This window comes from Carya illinoinensis, chromosome 2 (genome assembly GCF_018687715.1).
Source record: "Carya illinoinensis cultivar Pawnee chromosome 2, C.illinoinensisPawnee_v1, whole genome shotgun sequence".
In the NCBI taxonomy this organism is placed as follows: domain Eukaryota; kingdom Viridiplantae; phylum Streptophyta; class Magnoliopsida; order Fagales; family Juglandaceae; genus Carya; species Carya illinoinensis.
Window position 1 is genome coordinate 22,755,011 of NC_056753.1, and position 22,018 is coordinate 22,777,028.

Consider the following 22,018-nt stretch of genomic DNA (forward strand, 5'->3'; position numbering starts at 1 on the left):
CACTACTTATAATGTTTATGCTTTTTATATGATTGAACTTAGCATGCAGCCATATAATATGGTTCACCCTGATGAGGATGAAAAAGATGGAGATGCTTATGTTAGGTGAGGCAATAAATCTCCATAAAACATGATGACATATTCTCAAAGAATTTTCTGAGCCCACAGCCAGGACTGGGCGCTATTCTAGACCTTAAGAGCAACGTCAGTACTCTGACCAAGAGCTAGGTATATATACTGTCTGTATATAATTCATATATATGGGTAAAGAAAAACTGATCTAGTTCCCCAATACACACTTCATATATATATATATAGTATCTAAATTAAGGGCCTTAATTAAATGTGCGCACCATTTTGGCTAGCTATGATCTATATATATATAGGGCAACCCACTATATATATATATAATTAATGTATATATATGTTGGGCCTCACCTATATATTCTTAATTAAAATAAAAATATATAATTTTTATATGATTTGTTTTTCTTTTTAATTTTTTTTTGCTTTTCAAAAGCTTTGGATGATTTTTATAGATCTGTTCCAAGGTTATGTAAGAAAATCAAAAGCATTAATAAATCTTGTGAAAGTTCAATCAAGCGGTATCAGTTATACCCCCAAGCTTTCTGCATCATGTGCTCCCTTAAAAAATTCCTTTTGTTGCTATATGCTGTATATGTGCACGAAAGCTATATGTCACATTAAATGGCCTTATACTCTCATTTTGCTTTTGCATTTTTCTTAATTTTACGATAGTACAGCTAGCTAGCTTCAATGCTATTTAGTTAGGAAAAATCTAATTACAAGCACAACTACGCATTAATAAAAAAATGTGCACGTACAAATCTAATGTGATTGGTAAAAAAGTAAATTTTATTAAAAACAGTGCTAATTGAAATTTTGAATATGAATCAATTAATATTGGTACGCAGATTAGTATGCAACTTTACTTGTATGTAGCAAAACTCAGTTAGTTAATGGCCCTATATTCTAGTTAGTGTAAGAAATTGATGAGGGGGCACACTGTGGCGTTAGCTCTTAATTATTAAAGAGTGAATATATATCAGATTTCACACCAAAGAGGAGTTGTTCTTTAGAAGATTCAAACTCGGTTGAGATCAGGACATATCAAAATTTGGCCTCCCCTTAGACGTCCACATCATCATATTCATTTTGATCGATCTCTCCCTCCTGCATCTTCCTCGCATTGAGGATATAACGCAACCTCCTTCACATAACCATATAGTACTCCTCAGCTTTCTCTTGTCCTTCTCTGATCTCTTTCTTTCCATAAAGATGGGAAGGGCACCATGTTGTGAAAAAGTGGGGTTGAAGAAAGGAAGATGGACGGCTGAAGAAGATGAAATCTTGATCAACTACATTCAAGTCAATGGTGAAGGTTCTTGGAGAACTTTGCCCAAAAATGCAGGTACTACTGTTTTTCTTTTTCTTTTGTTGTTTTATTCATTCTATTGTCTTTTGATGAAGAATGCAATTAGGATACTGTTGAAAGTTGAGTGCTAAATACTCGATCGAGATTCTATTAATGGTCATGTTTTAAAGGTTTGTCAAGGTGTGGGAAGAGCTGCAGGCTCAGGTGGATAAATTATCTGAGGGCAGACTTGAAGAGAGGGAACATCACTCCTGAAGAGGAAGAAACTATTGTTAAGCTGCATAGTGCTGTCGGTAATAGGTATATATTTTATTTGCTCTATCTGTGCCTCATGCATAAAACCACAGATCATCAGAGGCGCTTTAAAAAGTTTGATAAATGGTGCATCGATCTCACATATATATATATATATAACCTTCCTACCTAGGAAAAAGAAATCCTGACCGGCCAGTACTCCATCATTGTTTTTCATGCTCAGATTAAGTTGATATATAGAGAAAAAAATCAGAAGCTAAAGGGACACGAATATAATGAATGTTCATTTAAAAATTCTAGAGTATGATTGATCAAAGATGTTGGCGCAATGAATCAATGTTTTATAATCCATGTGTAAATCTCTGAATTAATTCTCTTGTAATCGGGGAATTAACCCACGTCTTAAAAGAATATGCTGATCATTATAGGCAGCAATATTAGTAAGCATTTTATTTATGTTTTTCTGAACTACTACATGTACGGCATCATGCAAGAGTATTTATTTATGAACACGTACGTACTCGGGAATGCCAACAATTAAAGGCCGGGTGCCATTAACACCAGCTCCATGCCCTACTAGTAGTACTGCAAATTTCGGCAGTCGACATAGCTAGCAGTAACGAACCCCAAATTAAGGCGCAGGTAAAAGGGCCAGAGGTAGCATCTGATCTTGCCCCAAGCGCAAGGGTACATACGTTAAAATAGGCTATAAACATGATAATAGCTAGAGCTAGGGCTTGGCTTGAATGTGCTGGTTTATCGGCCACCGCTGACAGTTCTTCATAGCTGATTTGTTATGACTAATATATGTCTATACTATATATATAGGATAATATTATAAATTGGTTCTTTTGTTTTTCCATGATTAAATATTTTCTTCTAAATTAATTATTCTTAATCAATTAGCAAAATCATATAATTAAACTTGGTTATTTTATTATAGGATGATTCTCCTTAACATTCTTTTAATATTCAGTCTATGAAATTGTCCTTGTCCATGATCGAGCATGCATGTGACAAACAGATTCTATTAAAAAAAATAAAAATAAAATTCAGTGCTTGATCTCATATAGATTAAGGGAAATATGACAATTTAGGAGATGGAATGGAAGGAAATTAATTTATCTAATTAACCTACTTTAGATGAACAATTTATTCTTAATTTAAAATAAAAAAAGTTTGAACTAGCACATTTAGGGATTGTTTGGATGGTGAGATGAGATGAGATGATTTTAGATGAAAGTTGAATAAAATATTGTTAAAATATTATTTTTAAACTTATTATTATTTTGGAATTTGAAAAATTTGAATTGGGATTTAAAAATGTTGAATTGTTCCTTATATTTTGTGTGAAAACTTTCATTAATTTGTTTACAACCTTAAGGGTAGGTTTGGATAGTGATATGCGAATTTTTGGTTTTAGATGAAATTTAAAATATTATTTTTTAATATTATTATTTTTTTAAGATTTGAAAAAGTTGAATTGAGATGTACAAAATGTAAAATTGAGATTTGAAAAAGTTGAATTATTTATTATATTTTATGTGAAAATTTGAAAATGTTATAATAATGAGATGAGATGAAAATTTTGTGTCTTATCTCACTTGTCAAATCTACTCTAAACATAAGCACTCGATGACTTTAAACTATTTTAAAAGTGTACTTGAGTTATGTTATATACTAAACCTATATTTCGCTTTCATCTTACTCATGTATTGATGTGAACATTGACTTTTCCTTTAGGAAAAACAGGAGTTGATAGATCCAAGATCAGTTATGAGCAATACCATCACATTAATACAACGAAATAGAAAAGATAAGAGTATAGTACGTATATAGTATTTTATAAAAATTAGAAGGGTGACAATACGCATCCTGAAGATATGAAAAAGTTTTCCGGTAATGTTTTGTTGAAATATTCTAAGTGGAGTCACATGAATCAAGCGAGATTTATGATTGTAAGGGTAAAGCTGATAATATATCTTGGATTAATTTTATTAACGTTGCATGCAGATGGTCTTTGATAGCTGGAAATTTACCAGGACGGACAGATAATGAGATAAAGAACTATTGGAACACACACTTGAGCAGAAAGCTTTACAGCTTCACTCGGACCACAAGTGAATCCCTGTCTTCCATTATCAATATGGCTGCTGCATGCAAGCGAAGAGGAGGGCGAGGTCGAACCAGATCAAGATCTTCAGCCATTAAAGAGCTCAAAAACACAGCCTCAGCTGATATTGTTGGAACGTCATTACCAAAGCCTGATCATCATCATCATGGAGGTGGAACCGCAAATAATAATATTAGTTCCGAGGTGCTTGATCCAGCGTCATCCAAAGAAGAACCGCATGATCTACCTGGTACACTTCTAGAACAGGTTGAAAAGACATCAACGATGATGGGTATAATGGGCTCGTGGGGCCCCCCAGAACAGAAAGGAGATGATCAGGTCAGAACTATAAACAACCTCGGTGTGCATGGTTCTTGTCCGGACAATACAGATCAGAGGATATTAGGCGGCCATTGCGGTAATCATGAGATCAGTAAGATCAGTAGTAGTCCTAGTAATGCAGGGTTATGCCCTAATAATGAGCTAGAGATCAGTAGTGGTACTACTGCAGGGTTACGTCCAGTACACCAGCACAGAGAAAGCGAGGTATGGGAGCCGTACGAGTGGCTTGACTGTGAAATAACGAAGCTTAGCTATATTCTTGAAAGTGGGTTTGTGGAGGATCCAATTGAAAATGCTGCCCGTCCTGATCATAAGGAGTTAATTAGAGATCAAAAGGAGAGATCAGTAGTACCGAATGTTGGGGCATTAAGATCAAGAAGAGATCAGAAATTAGAGACCACAAGTACCGATGATCAGGAGATGGAGAGTAGTGTTCTGAGCTCCTCAAATGCAGATGGCGGTGAGTGTTACGATTGCTCTAATTACACAAGTAATAAGAATGATAATAACAACTCATCATCAGGCTTTGCTGATGAATGGGTGGATTGGAATTGGGTAGGTGGTGTTGATCAATGTCATAACCAATGGGCCTTATGGGATGAAGGAGACAAGATGTTGACTTCTTGTTTGTGGGAAGCTAAAGGCAGCAACAAAGGTAGTACTGAAGAAAAATAGTGTTATCAAGCGACAGATCATCATCAACGTGGAAGAAAGATTATCAAGTTTATATAGGTTTTTGCTTCATATATTATACGGTTTGGAACAGTTGGAAAGCGTGAATAGTACAATTTAAAAAAGAAACGGTAAAAAATTTAATAAATAAGTAAATTATAAAGGTACTTTCAAACTGCAGCTAGCTAGTATATATAGGACGTACGTACGATATGTGTATGCCTGTATTTGTGAGAGGCGGAAGCTGTGCTGTAATTTGTTGCTCAAATCATGCATTCAGTTGTATGAAATTAATTATAAGGTTGTGACCATTATCAATTTATCTCATGTACGTTCCGTATGTGTTGTTTTATATTTTCCACACTTAGCTTGCTTATTTACTTTTTGTTTTTGTTTTTATGTTTATTCTCCCCTTGGCTCCACGAGTCCTAATTATCAATCTCAAGCTCGTACGTAGTATCTTTCATGTGATCTGTGACAAATCCAATTCATTTGATCGAGTTTTAATTTATTAGTTTATGTTATAAGTGGACATTTTGCTTGAAGAAAATTGCCAGACCGTACGTGAAGTTGCTCTATGTGCGCTCAATATTAGACAAAAGGTTTGCTCAACTCTCGCTCGATATTGGCTTGAATAAAGTTATACACACAGTTCACTCGACACACACGATTTTGGCTCGAAAGAAGGTTACAGATCAAAGTTTGCTCGACACATCTTGGATGATACTAGTTTGACCAAAGCTAGGTTAGGAAGGGAGTTCATGACATGATGCGGTGGCAAAGTTAGCTCAAGCAAAAATTTTCAAGATTGACAAGTGAATTCGAATTTGAACGTACATAAATCCTAGGTACGTATAGTTTAATATGGATGGTTTTTAAGGTTGAGAGGGTGGCCACAACAGCTTATTTCTTGTATTATTGAGAGAAACTTCCAGAGATAGGTTTGGGTACCAAGAATTCTTAGAATACTCCACTACTATTTATTATTTTATTATTACTTTTTATCTACCTTTTACTACTATTAATTACTTTTCACTACTATTTAATATTCTATTATTAATTTTTCACTACTTATATTCAAAACTCTTCTCAACACTTCTCACCATCCAAATGTCTTCCTAGCTGACACTTTCTCTCCTGATATACAGATTTCCATCATTTATGAAGATACTATAAAAGAAATTGATTTGTACAGTTTTAGAGTGTACAAATCTTGCACAATTATTTTAAAAAAAAATGGGACACACATTGCGCCATATGAAAAAAAATCCACTTTTTCATGGTGGACCCAATTTGTTTTTCAATGGGACTGCCTATTTTTGGCTTACACACTTTAGGACTCCATCTAGTATATTCTATTATAACAAGGCTGAAGATTTGAAGTTTCCGAGTTGCAGAGAAAAGTGAGTCACTTGATGAGATATTATAGAAGAGACGAGAGGTTTGGATCTACCAAGTTAAAGAGACTATTTATTGTATGATCTTTATTTTATAACTGGTTGATTTTATACTTTAATAATTTGAATTATAGAACGAAGACTTTTCAAATAGTCAAAACGCATCTATTCAACACTCTCTAATTGTACTTGGGTTTTGAAGTAATGTGTTAATAACGTGTTTCGCACATCGGGTACCCAACTTAGTCACTTGCAACACAGAAAACTTGGGGGGACTCGAGGTTTTGGTGGAACCTCCAATGCCCAAGTCAATTTTACTATTCTAGAGATTTTCCGTAGAATTAGCCAATGTAAAACAAACTCTCACCTGGTGTTGGGCTTTTATACTACCCGTTGGGAGGATCATTCTATACCTAGTGTCAAGGTCCAGTCCCTCATGTACGGGGCACCATGATGCAATCTTACTGAGGCATGACTTTCTTGAGTAGTGCTTCAATGGCAAATGAGTGGGACTTCCACTCTTTGTGCACAATGTCTAGGGTAGGTGAGTTGGCCATGATCTTCATTTCACATTCAAGATCTGATCCTTTAATGTAGTGTGGACTTCTCACAACGTGCTGATCCTATAGGAGGTGTCAGGCAGGTGACGTCAAGATAGGTGGTGTCCTATTTGTCCACATTGACTCCTTTCCTGCGTGGGGTGTGGCTTGTCATCTTCTTCACACCGCTAATGGGCTACTTGTGTTGACAACACCTTGGGCCTTCTAAGTGGGCCCATCTCAACCCAAGAAGGTTTATGGCTCCTTATTGGGTCCAACCCATTGAGAGACACTAATATCCCTTCTAGTTACACCATCAATTCTTACCATATGTGTAAGGTTAGAATTCCTTCTCCCCTTTCATTTTCTTTTCTTCTTCTTTTGTTCTTATTTTTTTTTAATACCTCAACGATCCGTAACGTCTGGCCAAGGTGTCATCCATTGCCTAGACCCTTCTATCTTCCTATGCTTGGATTGTATGTGATAGCTCTGCTCCCATGTCCCTTCATATAGCGCAAACCACGAGATCTATTCCTTGATAGTCATCCTCCTACAACGCCGACATGTGTCGCTTTATGGCCCGGGGAAGTCCATTTGGCGTGTACGTCTATTTATACCCAAGCTTTATCCGTTTTGGTCCATTTCCCTTCACTCCCTCTTGAACCTTTGAATTCCTTTTGGGCCGCTTGACTCTCTTGCTCTCTTTCCTTTCTCTGTCTCTTCTAACCCGCTTCTTCCTCTCTCTCAATGGAATCCAAGAATGTTTCTCGCCCTTCTTCTCGTGGTTCATGTTCCTCATGCCCCGGAGTCCTTCAGAACCCTTGTGGGTTTGGATCCTCTCAAGGTTTGCGATAGGTTGTAGCACTTTGAAGGCTATCATTGGACCTCAAGTGTAACTCCCTTTGATCTGAGATCTTCTTATCATATGCCGAATAATGCCGTAATGCAGATTTAGTTGGCTTGTCAGAGGGCTGTAGACTCGGAGGGTTACGCCATGAGGGTGGTGCTATTTCCCTCATGGTTCTCAAATAGGCTATGACTCCCTTTCTAGGAGCTGGTTCGGGATGTCTTGGACTTTCTTCAACTAGCTCCATCGCAATTCCACCCTAATGCGTGGAGGATTCTCATGTGTTGCTGCATCGTCCAACGCAGGGTACTAGAGGACATAGAGGCAGACTACCCAAACCCTACTGCTAGGGAGTTTCTCCTCACTTATAGCCTACTGAGGCTGGATGGTAATCTGTGTAGTTTCCACTCCTGTCTGGGGCAAATGGTCGCTTGCTTAAAGTCCTAGTACTCTTGCATCAAGGATTGGGCCCTAAGATTTTTCTTTTTGTCCGATTAGGGATGGGAGTTTCTTGCCCCAGAGGCTGCCCTCGTGCTTTCCTTGTGAGCACCATTTAGGGCATTGTGTCGAAGGATAGGGAAATCCTCTGGCACAACAATCCTAGACTTGTCTTACCGGCTGACTCTCGATGAGGTATGAGTAAGGTTGAGCAGTCTTAGACCTTTCCCACCTATTGGCTAGTCACGAGAAAGGTCGGATAATCTGATGACTTGTCCCGCCTGTTGACTCTCGGTAAGGTATGAGTAAGGTCGTGCGGTCTTGGACTTTGGACTTATCCCGCTTGATGGCTTGTCATGAGGGAGGTTAGGCAGTCTGATGACTAGTCCCTTATTGACTCTCGATGAGATATGAGTATGGTTGTGTGGTCATGGACCTTTCCTACCTATTGGCTAGGATTTTACAAAATGTTTTTGCAAAGTTAAATTCATAATTACAAAGAGAATTCAGTTTTATTCATGATATTTTTGAGGTTTGTACCTACATTTTTCAAATACATTTAATAGAAATATCTTTGCAAATGTTATGAATTTTAGAGGTATGAGAGTTTCTTCCCTTGGGAGTCTTGGAATCAATAGGAACCTGATCGGTTGTTGGCCATGATGATGAATGAGCCTTCCCATCGTGGCCCCAGTTTTCCTTCTTCATGGGTAGTTGTCCTTAGTTTCTGCAACACCATGTCGGCCACCTTGAAGGATCTCAGTTGAACCCTCCTATTGAAGTAATGATCGGTCTTTCTTTTGTTGCTTGTTGTCCTTATCTAGGCCTCTTGCCTCTTTTCCTCTTGCAAGTTGAGCTATTCTTCCAACTTTTCATTGTTTGAGTGTTGGTCAAAGTGTTGAACCCTATAGGTGGACATCCCTACTTCCACAACCACCACTACCTCATTTCCATAAGTGAGGGAGAATAGAATTTCTCCTGTCGGCATCCTAACCGTGGTTTGGTAAGCCCACAGAATCTCAAGAAGCTCCTCTACCCAAGTCCCCTTCTTATCGGTGAGCTTCTTCTTGAGTATCCTAAGTAGCACCTTGTTAGTCGCTTCGACCTGTCCGTTAGCCTATTGGTGTCCTAGGGAGGAGTACTTGAACTTGATTCCCAAATCTCTGCACCAGTTGCGATGGTGGTTTGAGTCAAACTATTGCCCGTTGTTTGAGATTATGTAGTGAGGGATACCAAACCTATATACCACTGTCTTCTAGAGGAATCAAGTGATGTTATTCATTGTTTTTGTTGCTAGGGCTTTAGCCTCCACCCATTTGGTGAAGTAATCCATAGGGATGACCACATATCTTACACCTCCCTTACTCAGGGCTAAGGATTCGACCAGGTCGATCCAGCTCTTCTGGTGGGAAATGAGGTAGTGGGGCTTATACTTGGCATTTTTGAACAAATTCTTTTGTATCTTTAAGGGTATGTGGCCAGTAGTACCCCACCATTACCACCTTTCCTGCCAAAGCTCTCCCGTTGGAATGGTTCCCACAAACTTCTCTCTGTATGTCTGCCAGTATATACTGTGTTTCTTCCAACGAGACACACCTCAGGAGTGGAGTGGAGTAACCCACTTGTACAAGAACCCATCTTCCAAAGTGAAGTGCATTGCCTTATTTCTTTATTTATTTATTTTTATCTTTTGCGCCTCCCACTGCTCGTCAGGGAGCTCGTTCGCATATAGGTACTTTATTATTTCTAATGTCCATTTTGGGGCCCCCGGTCTCACCTTCAATACCTGGACTCCTATGGCGGAAACATCCACTGTCATGATGATCGTCTGTTCTAGTAGGGGCATCTTTTTGCCCTGAGGTTGCTCGTGCTAGTTTGTTGTCCTTTTGGTTTTCCTCCCTTGGCACCTGCTGGATTTGGAAATAGCAGAAGTGGTTGCGCTTTTCCCACACCATCCTCAGATATTTCTTTAGTTTTTTACTTTTTGTGTTGAACTCTCCTTGAACTTTGTTGAAAACTACATGGGAGTCGGCTCTTACTTCCACTTTGTCAACTCCCATTGATTTGGCCATTGCTAACCTGGCCAGTAATGTTTCATATTCCACTTCGTTGTTGGTGGTCTTGAACGCCAACTTGATTGAACGACTCCCCTATTCTCCAGTGTTTGTAAAGTATGCACCCCCACTCCCTACCAACCCATTAGGTTAGGCTGTCAACGAAGACCTGCCAGGGCTTCATTAGAGTTGCATCTTTGATCTTTTCTAGGAAGCTGGTGAATTCCTCAATGAAATTTGCTAATACCTGCCCATTCATGATGTGTCTAGGAAGGTAGTCGATGTTGAACTCACTTAATTTTATTGCCTAGTCCATCAGTCGGCCTGAGACGTCTGGCCGTTGCAAGACCTTCTTTAGGGGGGCTTCTGTCAAGATCATAGGCTTGGAAATATAGTCTTAATTGTCTTGTTGTCGTTACCAAGGTGAAGGCTAATTGGTCCATGCGAGGGTATGTTACAACTACTCTCCGAAAGGCCAAATTGGTGTAATACACAAGCTTCTAGGAGCCCTATAGGTCCTTTACTAAGGCTATGGAGATGGCATGTCGAGAGACAGACAAGTACAAGCAAGCTTAAGGCTTCTCTTGGTTCGGCTTGGCTGAAAAGTTGAGGGCTAGTGAGATACTCCTTGAGCTTTTCGAATGCCTGATCACACTCACCATCCTAGGTTAGGGCTTTTTGTAACACCTTAAAGAAGGGTAGGCACTTGTCCGTTGACCTGGAAACGAACCAGTTGAGAGCAACCACTCACTTGATCAGCCTCTGTACTTCGTTTACATTCCAAGGTAGCGCCATGTTCATCATCGCCTTGACCTTTTCTTGGTTTGCTTCTATCCCTCGTTCTGAGACCATAAAGCCCAAAAGCTTTCCGAACTCTACACCAAAAGCACACTTCACTGGATTAAGCTTTATTTGATAATGTCGTAGTATTGCTAAGATTTCATGTAAGTCAGTTAGGTGCTGTTTGGGAGTCCTATTCTTGACGAGTAGTTCATCCATATAGACTTCCATATGGCTTCCTGTTTGGTCCATAAACATTCTGTTAACCAGCCTCTAGTAAGTGGCTTTTGCGTTCTTGAGTTTGAAATACATGAATTTGTAGCAATACAGTCCTTGGTTCGTGATGAACGATGTCTTATCCTCGTCATCTGCGTTCATCATATCTGGTTGTATCCTGAATAAGTATTCATGAAACTTAGCATGCGATGGCCTAGGTGGAGTCCACGATTAAGTCGATCTGGGTTTTATCCTTCGTTTTGAGACCATAAACCCAAAACTTCCCAAACTCTACACCAAAAGCACACTTCACCGGATTAAGCTTTATATGATAATGCCTCAGTACTGCTAAGGCTTCACATAAGTTGGTTAGGTGTCGTTTGGGAGTCCTGCTATTGACGAGTAGGTTGTATACATAGACTTCCATATTGTGCCTTATTTGGTCCTTGAACATTTGGTTAACTAGCCTCTAGTAAGTGGCTTCTAAGTTCTTGAGTTCAAATGGCATGACCTTGTAGCAATACAATCCTCGGTTCGTGATGGATGATGTTTTCTCCTCGTCGTCTAGATTCATCAGATCTGGTTCTACCCTGAGTAAGCGTCTATGAACCTTAGCATATGATGGCCTGTGGTGGAGTCAACAATTAAGTTGATGTGGGGCAATGGGAAGTTATCTTTCAGGCATGTTTTGTTTAGGTTGGTGAAGTCGACACACGTTCACCACTTTCCAATTGCCTTGTCCATCGATATGACATTGGAAAACCAACTCAAGTAATGTGCTTCTTGGATGAACCCAATCTGTAAGAGGTGGTCAACTTTGTTAGCTATGGCGGTGCACTTCTCAGTATTGAAACTTTGGCATTTTTGTTTGGTTCCGCTTGCCTAAGGGCTTGTTCATCCCTAACTTCTTCTTTTTTGGTGGTAAACTCGAGTGGGGGTGGTGGGTCAATTCTATAGCTCGAACCTTCAATGGTGTAGACCTCTCCTACCCCGTCATTAGTTCCTGTACATAGCACTCGTGTACTAACACTTGGTTGCCCTGAACTTCCCCTATGCCGACTGTCACCATGAATTTCATCTTCAGGTGGTAAGTTGACATTACTGCCTTTAGACCGTTGAGGGTGGGCTGCCTTAATATGGCATTGTACGACGTTGGGGCATTCACCACCAAGAAGTCGACCACCATCATGGTTGTTTTAGGAGCTTTGCCGGCCAAGACCGACAGGGTAATGGTTCCCACTGGTTTAACTACATCTCCTGTGAAGCCCTTGGAAGGCATGAGGGCCGGTTGTAGACGGTCATACTCAATCCCCATTTGAGTGAAGGCATCCCAAAAAAGGATGTCGACTGAACTATCATTGTCGATCAGGATCCGTTTGGTCGTGAAGTTGGCGACGAGCATGGTCAATACCTGAGCATCATCGTGGGGGCACAGGACACCCTTTTCATCATCCTCTCCGAAGGAGATGACTTGTGTTGTTAAGCACCTTCTTTGCTTGGATGGGGGACACTCAGCCGAGTATACTCCTTCATAGCACGCCTTTTTGGCATGCGCTTTCCTGTCGGACGAGGTGGGGTCACCCTTGGCTTTAGATCTCGCTTAAGTGTCTAATGCTAGGGGGCGTGTAGGTTCCTACTTTTTCAGCCATCTCTTGAGGCTTTCACTCCTTTTAGGGCCCTTGGGCCTTTCTTGGCCATGCTCTTGTTCCCTCATTTGGTCTGTTTGATGTTGGGCAGTGTGGTGCTCTAACTCTTCCCTCCTTCTCTTGAGGGAGTAACAATCCTTAGTGTTTTGGGTCTTTCTCTAGTGGTAGGTGCAAAAATGATGATTCATCCAGTCTCTACTATTGGTCTTTTTGGTGCTCGATCGCTGGACCCATGTATGTCTAGTGCCAGACCTCTTAAGGGGGCGACTTTGTCCCGCCTCCTTTCATGTTGTCCCCTTTTGATCTTTTCTGGGGCCTTGGTTTGCCCTGGTGCATTGGACTTTTTGTAGGCCTGCTCTAATTCTACCTTCCTCAGAGCGGTTAAGGCTCAGAGTGTGTCCTTACATTGATGAAGCAGTCTACCTGGTCCATAAACTCTCATAATGTGCTGGGAGCGTTTCTCACTAGTTCTTCCATGAACGGTTTTCGGGGCCATATGCCTCCCAGGAGTGCCGCCAACATGATCTTTTCTTCCTGATCGTTCGTTGTCATACACTCTTTGTAAAACCTAGCTAGGTATGCTTTCAATCTCTCTTCCTCTTTTTGCCTAATGATTAAGAGATAGGCAACTGAGCGTCTCCTCCTTCTACTTGCCATGAACTGCCAGAGGAATAGGCAAGCCGGTTTGTTGAAATTGTTGATCGAACAAGGTGCCAGAAACTCGAAACATCCCCTTGCGACCCCCTTCAAGGTCAACGGGAAGACTCTGCAAGCTATCTCCCCCTAGAACCCTTGTAGGGTCATTTGGATCTTTAGATCCATTGTACATCTAGATTTGGGGAACTCTAAATTTTGGCAGTAATGGTGCAACCATCACCTCTGCACTGTAAGGTAGGTCTGTACTAGTGAGCAACTGGTCGACCGACGTCAAAGCTTCCATTCTCTTTGCCATCTCCTCATATTTTTCCATGAAGTTGCACAGCTCGTGATGCATCTTCTTTCTTTCTTCCTTGGTGGCATCTAATCCTCTGGCACTTCGTGACTTGGCATGTTCGTTCTGGCTTGGTTTAGCGTCTTTGGCAGGCTTGTTTTTGTCCCTCCTAAGGACCTCATTCTCTCTTTGAAGTGTTTCCATCTCCGTAGTTAGCTTCTTCACAAGTTCCTCCATCTCCACAAATCTTCCTTTGATGTTTCTAGATGATGCTTCTTGTCTATGGCTTGTTTGAGAACGCATTGTCATTAGCATACGAAAGACACGTTACATCTATAGAGATCTCACAAAAGGCGCTACTATTAATGACGTGTTTCTAAGGCTGTATAAAAACCGACCACACCGGTTGTCACAAACATGAACTGGCCGAAGCTGGTAGAGAACTGGTCAGCCATTGGCAAAAGATAAAAATAGAAAAAATAAAAAAATCGAGGTAGTCCCAGTTCAAACTTGGTTCAAATCGCCGAATCGATCGATTGTATATATGTATTATAAAATGGTTTTTTTGCAACTATTTTACGTTTTTCACATCCAATTTAGGTGATGCAAAAAGTTATTTTTCTTGTAATGATTATATGTATATAAAATAATGCCTTTTTACTTAAATGAATGAAATGGTGTCATATATAACACTGTCAGGGATAGGAGAGTTGGCTATGATCTCCATCCACATCCAAGATTTGATGCTTTAATGCGGTGTGAACTTCTCACGACATGCTCCTGTAAGGGGTGTCAGGGCAGGTGATTTCAGGATAGGTGGTGTCCTATTTGTCCATATCGGCTCCTTTCCCACGTGGGGTGTGACCTGCCATTTTCTTTCGCATTGCACATGGGCTACTTGTGTTGACAGCACCTTGGGCCTTTTGAGTGGGCCCATCTTGGTCCGAGAAGGGTTATGGCCTCCCCATTGGGTCCAGCCCAATGAGAGACACTGATATCCCTTCCACAATGAGTTTTCAAAATTGATTCTATTGCTTAGAGAAAGTTACCCATAGATGAGGCAGCAATATGGCATGGGGACCATAATGTAAAGTAGCATGAATAGTTTCCCCTTTTGTATTTGATATCGTGCCCTTTGAGATTTCTTGCCTTATAGTTGGTTACGGTTGGTGACCTTCTTACCCACCACATGCGTGCTCGCCCATGACGCCGTTGGGTGATGTCATCAATACTCGTACAGTTTGCTCGCCTTGGCCCGGTTATCTAGTTGCTATCTCGCCTCCGGCGACTAGTATTGTTGTCCTAATCACCTTTTACATTGGGCCAAATGTTAGGTTTTATTAACATTATAATTAAATCATTTTGGGTATTTTAAATAATAATATAATATTTCATTTTCCTTTTATGTTTAAATAAAATTTTGTACATTGATGGAGAATGTCAACTTTTTGAAATATATGAAGAAGAAAATATTAGACAGTAATTGTTATGTACGTAACAAGAAAACAAATTTCTAGTCGTCATAAGAATGAAATATTAGATAGTAATTGTTACGTACGTAACAAGAAAGCTAACAATTTTCTAGTCATTATATGACATTTGTTATGTAACAAGAAAATTAGTCATTTTCTATTCATTAGACGGCATTTGTTATGTAAAGAGAAAACTAGCCGTCTTCTAACCATTGGAATAATGCATCATAAGTGGTTATAAAACAATTAATTTGTTCAGATTTTAGAACAAATAAGAAAAACCAAAGTTCTCATTCCAAAAGATATCTCTCTATCTTGTAATTCTAAAAAATATGTGTTTTAATTTGAGTTGTTTTATAAAAGTGCTATCATAGAACAATGAGAAAAGAGAGGGCTTCATTGTATCCTAAAAATAATTTTGTCGATACTCTGTATCACGTTGAAAGGGGACAAAATATGTTATAAATAAATCGTCTTTACGATCGATCCTTAGAGTCCAAACCTTTATTTTCTGCCTTCGTGATTCCATTGTTTCCATTAGAATTTTCTAACAATTTTAGAACATAGTTTGTATCATGAAGGTGATGAAGTCCATTCAAGTGATGAACCAAGACCTCTTTCGTCTTGATTGTTTCGATGGTCAAAGCTTCATTCGCTAGCAACAAAAGATGCTATTCTTCCTCATCACGTTGAAGCTCACATACATTTTCGAAGATGACATGTAGGCGATTCCTAATCCTACTCTAGAAGAAAGCTGTGACGAATTGAAGGAGAAGCAAAGGAAGTGGAAAGAGGATGACTTTCTATGCAAAGGCCACATCCTCAATGCGTTGTCCAATTTAATATATGATGTCAATTGGTCTTCTCATTTAGCAACGGATTTTTGGAAAGAGTTTGGAAACAAAATATAAAATCAAAGAAGCAAGTATGTCAATTATTTCAAATTTTATGGATTTTAAAATGACTAATGATAAGCCAGTTTTAATCTAAGTAAATGAATTATTCCTTATCGTTGGTGATCTTAAATTGATGGGAATTGATATTGCTGAAAATTTCTTGGTAGGAGCAATTGTTATATAACAAATTACGTACCCTCAGAATGGGATGATTACAAGAGGAAGCTTCAGCATGCTAATAGAAAATATTCTTTAAAATATCTTCAACGTCATTTATGCATTGAAGAAAATTCTAGGAATAGAGAAAGAAAAGATAATTCTTCTAAAATGAAAACAAAGGTTAACCTCATTGACATTAACAAAACCAAGCAGAAGAATAATTTGCAGGCCAAGAATGAGAAAAAGTTCAAGAAAATTGGCATGAACCCTAAATACCAAAACAATAAGAAGAAAGATCATTGTTTTGTTTGTGGCAAATAAGGGCATCGCTCCTATCAATGTCGGTATAGGAAAGAAGAAGTGAATGCTGTGATTGATTACCTCATTGCCACAGTTTGTGAATCCAACCACGTGACATTCAAGAATGGATGGTGTCTTGATACTAGAGCTACAATTGATATCTCAAAGGATAGAAGTCGTTTTAAGACTTATGAAATGGTTGATGACGGAACTGAGGTGAAAATGGGTAATAACATTCAAACCAAAGTGGTTGGGAAAGGAACTATCGTGCTAAAGTTCATCTCTGGAAAAGTTTTGACTCTTGTCAATGTACACCATGCATGCTCCTGACATGGCAAAGAATTTAATTTTTAGTGATCTTTTGTAGTGGTGTAAAAAATAACGGGTGAACCAGTAAACCAGATCGGACCAGTGGGTTTGGTTCGGTCCACTAATAGTTTTATTTTTATTTTTTAAAACTGGTCAAAATTGATTCGGTTCTTATATTTTTTTATAAAACTGGACTGGACTGGTTTATATATATTTTAATTTTTTTATATTGTATATAATTTTTATATATAATATATTATTATATATAAAATAGTTTGTGTTATATAATAAATTACTAATTGATATAATATTAAATTTTAAAATCTTATATCGCTATTGTTTATTGTATTAATAGTTATACTAATATTATATAGTGCATATTAATAGTTATACTAATACTATATCACAATATATTATAATATATTATAATATATCACTATATTATATATTATAATATAGCATTATAGTTTATAGTACAAATATAATATATATTATAATATACTACAATATATTATCACTATAATATTATATACTATATTATATAATGTATAATATAGTTTATTAAAATTGGACCGAGCCGGACTAGAAACCGGTAAAACTGAAGTACCGGTTTAGGATGGTAACCGATGTATAATCGGTTTTGAAAAATATAAAACCGGTGCATACTAGTTTGGTCTTAAATTTTGTCCAAAATAGGACCAGACCGAACTAGACTGGTTATACCCCTAATCTTTTGAATAAGAGGGGTTTCAAGCTTGTGTATGAATTGGATAAATTTATTTTATCCAAGAATGAGATGTTTGTAGGAAAAGCCTACCCTTGTAATGGAATGATTAAATTGAATGTGTAATGGATGAAAGTTTAGTTTATTTTGTGCCTTCTTTTAGCTTATGGTATGGTAGATTAGGACATGTAAATTATAGTTCCATAAAATATGTCTAATCTTGGTTTGATTTCTAGTTTTGATGATAATGTTAAAAATGTCAGATTTATGCTCAATAAAAAATAACTAGAAAACCTTTTCAAAATTTTGAGCGTAAATATGAAATTCTTGAACTTATTCATGGTGATGTTTGTGATCTTAAAAATGTTGAATCTAGTGGTGGTAATAAGTATTTTCTTAGATTTATTGATGATTGTACTTGAAATTCACATGTTTATTTGCTCAAGAGTAAATGTGAAGTTTTTAAAAAGTTTTTGATTTATAAAGTCAAAGTAGAAAATCAATTTGGAAAAACGTTTAAGGCCTTAAGGTCTGATCGTGGTGGTGAATATTTATCAAATGAGTTTATTGACTTATGGGAAACTCATGGGATAAATCACCAAGTCATGACCCCTTATACATCACAACAAAACGAAATATTCGAATGGTAAAATAGAACTCATGTTGAAATGGTGAATGCTATGCTTTTAAGTTTCGGTCTTCCTCTTAACTCGTGGGGTGTAGTTTTTTTATCTGCATGTTATAGTTTAGAACAGTACCCATAAGAAAAATTTAAAAACTCCTTTCTCCTTTTGAATTATGGAATAAACATCCTCCATCTTTGAAAAGACTAAAAGTGTGAGGGTGTTTAGCCTATGTTTGGAATTAAACCGGATCTTAAAAGATCAAAATTGGGTTCCATATATGTGCTTTTGTAGGATATTCTCAAAATAGTATGACATACAGATTTTTAGACCTAGATTCAAATGAGATATATTAGTCTAGGGATGTAGAATTTTTTGAAAATTTGACTAAGTCGGATTTTCAAAAGAATGATTCTCATGTTTGTATCCCAAATACTTCTGAAAATGAAATTGAGCATCCTAGTGAATTTGAACAAAGGAGGAGCAAAAGGCCTCGAAAAGAAACACTATTTGGCCCCAATTTTCTTATCTATCTCATAGAAGGATATAGAATTGAGATGAAGAAGAGGAAGTTAAATTCGTTTTTAATGTTGAAAGTGATCCTTCATTTTACCAAGAAGCTATGTCATCACAAGATCATGTAGCTTTTTGGAAAGAGGATATAAATGATGAAATGAAATAAAAAATTTTAAATCAAAGTTGGAAACTAGTTGATTTACCTTATGGTTCAAAAGCAATAAGATGTAAGTTAATTTTTAGAAAAAAGCTTAACACTGATGGCTTTATTAATAAATTCAAAGCTCGTTTAGTGGCTAAGAGATATAGACAACGAGGAGGTATAGATTATTTTAATACATATTTTCCCGTTGCTAGAATATCCATTGTTAGAATCTTAATTTCTCTTGCATCTCTCAATCATCTAGTAGTTCACCAAATGGATGTAAAAACTGTTGTTTTAAATGGAGACTTAGATGAAAAGATTTATATTAAGCAACCCGAGGGTTTTATCATGGCTGGTCATGAAAAGAAAGTTTGTAAATTGATCAAATCCCTTTATGGTTTAAAACAAGCTCCTAAACAATGGCATGAAAAATTTGATAAAATATTTTTATCTTATGATTTTAGAGTGAATGCTAATAAATGTGTTTATCATAAAGTAGATAATAATGTATGTGTGATCATATGTTTGTATGTTAATGATATGTTAGTATTTGGAATTAATCTTCAATATATAGAAGAAACTAAAACGTTTTTTTTTCTCAATATTTGACATGAAAGATATGGGAGAGGTTGAGATGATTCTTGGAATCAAGATTGTGAGGACAATCATTGGTTTGTCCTAGACATAGTTTCATTATATTGAGAAAGTGATAAAGAAGTATGGTCATGAAGACCAAAAATTAGTCTTAATTCCATGCGATCCTAGTCTTAATTAAATTGAGAGAAAGCACAAGAAGATGTAGATACAAATTAGAATATTCTAGTGTGATAGGGAGTCTAATGTATGCTATGCATTGTGCTAGACCTGATATTCCATTTGCTATTGGGATGCTAAGTAGATTTATTAGCAATCTAGGTAACGAGCATTGTGATGCTATTTCTCGAGTTCTAAAATACCTGAAAGGGACAACGAATTGTGGTTTACACCATCAAAGAGAACCCGATGTATTATAAGGATACAATGATGCTACTTGGAATAGTGTAGAATCAAATTCTAAATCTACAAGTCGGTGGATTTTTACATCAGGAGAAGTTGCGATCTCATGGGGATTAAAGAACCAAACTTTTATAAACCATTCTCAATGAAATCTGAGTTTATTGCTTTAGCAACTACATGTAAAGAAGCAGAATGACTTAAGAATTTGTTGGTAGATGTACCAATTTGGACTAAACCTGTTTCTGCAGAAACAGTTTATTGTGAAAGAAAGGCAACCTTGTGAGTAGCTCCAAGCAAGACGTACAACAATAAATCAAGACAAATTAGTTTGAGGCACAATTATGTGCGTCAATTACTCAATAATGGAGTGATTACTCTTGAATATGTTAAATCTATTCAGAATTTGCGGATTCGTTAACAAAAGGCCTACCAAGAGATATGACCTATAAGACATCAAAGGGAATGTGTTTGAGGTCTATAAATTAAATCGCTTGCGATGGAAACCCAACCTTGGACTTGAAATACTGGTAAGGTTCAATGAATATCAACAAGTCAATAGAGTGATGACTGTCTAACACTAGATAATTGGTTAAAAGTTTACACCTCAATTCTAAAGAGATGTATTCTAATGTTAATAGTTCCTGGAGTTTAAAGGATGAGTAAAACTCTTAATTAAATTCATAGGCTAATTTTCTCGAGACTAAACAGAATCATCTTAGATGAACTTGCCTATGTGAGAGTGGAATTGTGGCCGCTTCCTATGGAGAGCTAGAAAATAACTAGAAAATAATTGCCTTAATTCTATGTGGATAGTCTAATAGGGTCATCAGTTCAAGATACGTTCACTGATTATTTTGATATAACTTTGATATAATCACACTAGGTGAAGGTTCAGGTCCAAAAGACACCTTCATAGAAGCATTTTATTTTAATCCATATGCACAAGAATTGTTTTTTTAATTATTATTTCAAATAGTGAGGGAATATTAGATTTATTAACATTATAAAATTATTTTGGGTATTTTAAATAATAATGTAATAGTTTATTATTCTTCTATATATGTTTAAATAAAATCTAGTGCATTGATGAAGAATGTCAACTCATTGAAATATATGAAGAAAGAAATATTAGACGGTAATTATTATGTAACAAAAAACTAGTCGTTTTCTAGCTGTTAGACGACATTTGTTATATATAAAGAAAACTAGCCGTTAGATGGCATTTGTTACGTAATGAGTAAACTAGACATTTTCTAACCATTGGAATGCATCATAAGTGGCTATAAAATAATTGATACGTTTAATTTTAGAACAGATAAGAAAAACTAGAGTTCTCCTTCTAAAAAATATCTCTTGATCTTGTAATTCTAAAAAATGGTGTTTTTTGAGTTGTTCTATAAACGTGCTATCATAGAAGAACGAGGAGAGAGAGAGCTTCATTGTATCATGAGAATAATTTTGTCAATACTCTATAGCACGTTGAAAGGGGACAAAATATGTTATAAAATAATCGTTCTTACTATCGAGCCTTGAAGTCTAGATCTTTATTTTCTGCTTTTGTAATTCTATTATTTTCATTATAATTTTCTAACACCAAGTTCTCTTCAGCTAGTTGCCTAAGTTACACAACACGAAATTTCATTTATTGTGATAGACGAAACCACTACAAAAAATTAGAAAATCATTACATAAACTTTTTGAAGGCGTCATTGAAAGTATTTTGTGACGGTTTACTGTACAACTATCACTAAAAGTTTTTTGTGATAGTTGGAAGTCTACCGTGAGATGCAACGTTCGAACATGAAGAGATTTTGTGACAGTCAAATTCTGTCACAAAAAGTAAATTCAAACATAATAAAATAATGTTTGAACATTTACTCGATCGATTAGCATTCGAACAATAAATATCTAATGTTCGATATTTTCATTTGATCGTTTGATTTTTGTCTTCGAATGTACACATGTTTTTTTTTTTTTTTCGATGGAAAGAAACCTTTCATTCAACAGATATTAGCATTACAATTGCCTCTCCGCCCATAGGGCTGGAGCAATTACATCAGGGACAGACCCCCACCAAAGACTAATATCAGTAACTTGCCAAGCATGCCTTGCAAGTTTATGTGCTACTTCATTACAAGATCTCATAGTATGTCTTACATCACACACTCGAAAGCAGCTCATAAGCTCCTTAGTATCCCTAATTACATTACCAACTAGAGTCATCGATGGTTCTGTCTTTTGCAGCTCTTTAA

At 37.2% G+C, this 22,018-nt stretch overlaps 1 protein-coding gene across 1 annotated transcript; it reads left to right on the forward strand.

Annotated features, from left to right (window-relative positions):
• The first annotated feature begins 1,064 nt into the window (after positions 1 to 1,064).
• Positions 1,065 to 5,100, forward strand: LOC122300378. Its single transcript, XM_043110986.1, has 3 exons — positions 1,065 to 1,432; positions 1,567 to 1,696; positions 3,665 to 5,100. The coding sequence occupies exons 1-3, from the start codon at positions 1,300 to 1,302 to the stop codon at positions 4,779 to 4,781; spliced, it is 1,380 nt and encodes a 459-aa protein (XP_042966920.1). The 5' UTR covers positions 1,065 to 1,299; the 3' UTR covers positions 4,782 to 5,100.
• Positions 5,101 to 22,018: the final 16,918 nt, after the last annotated feature.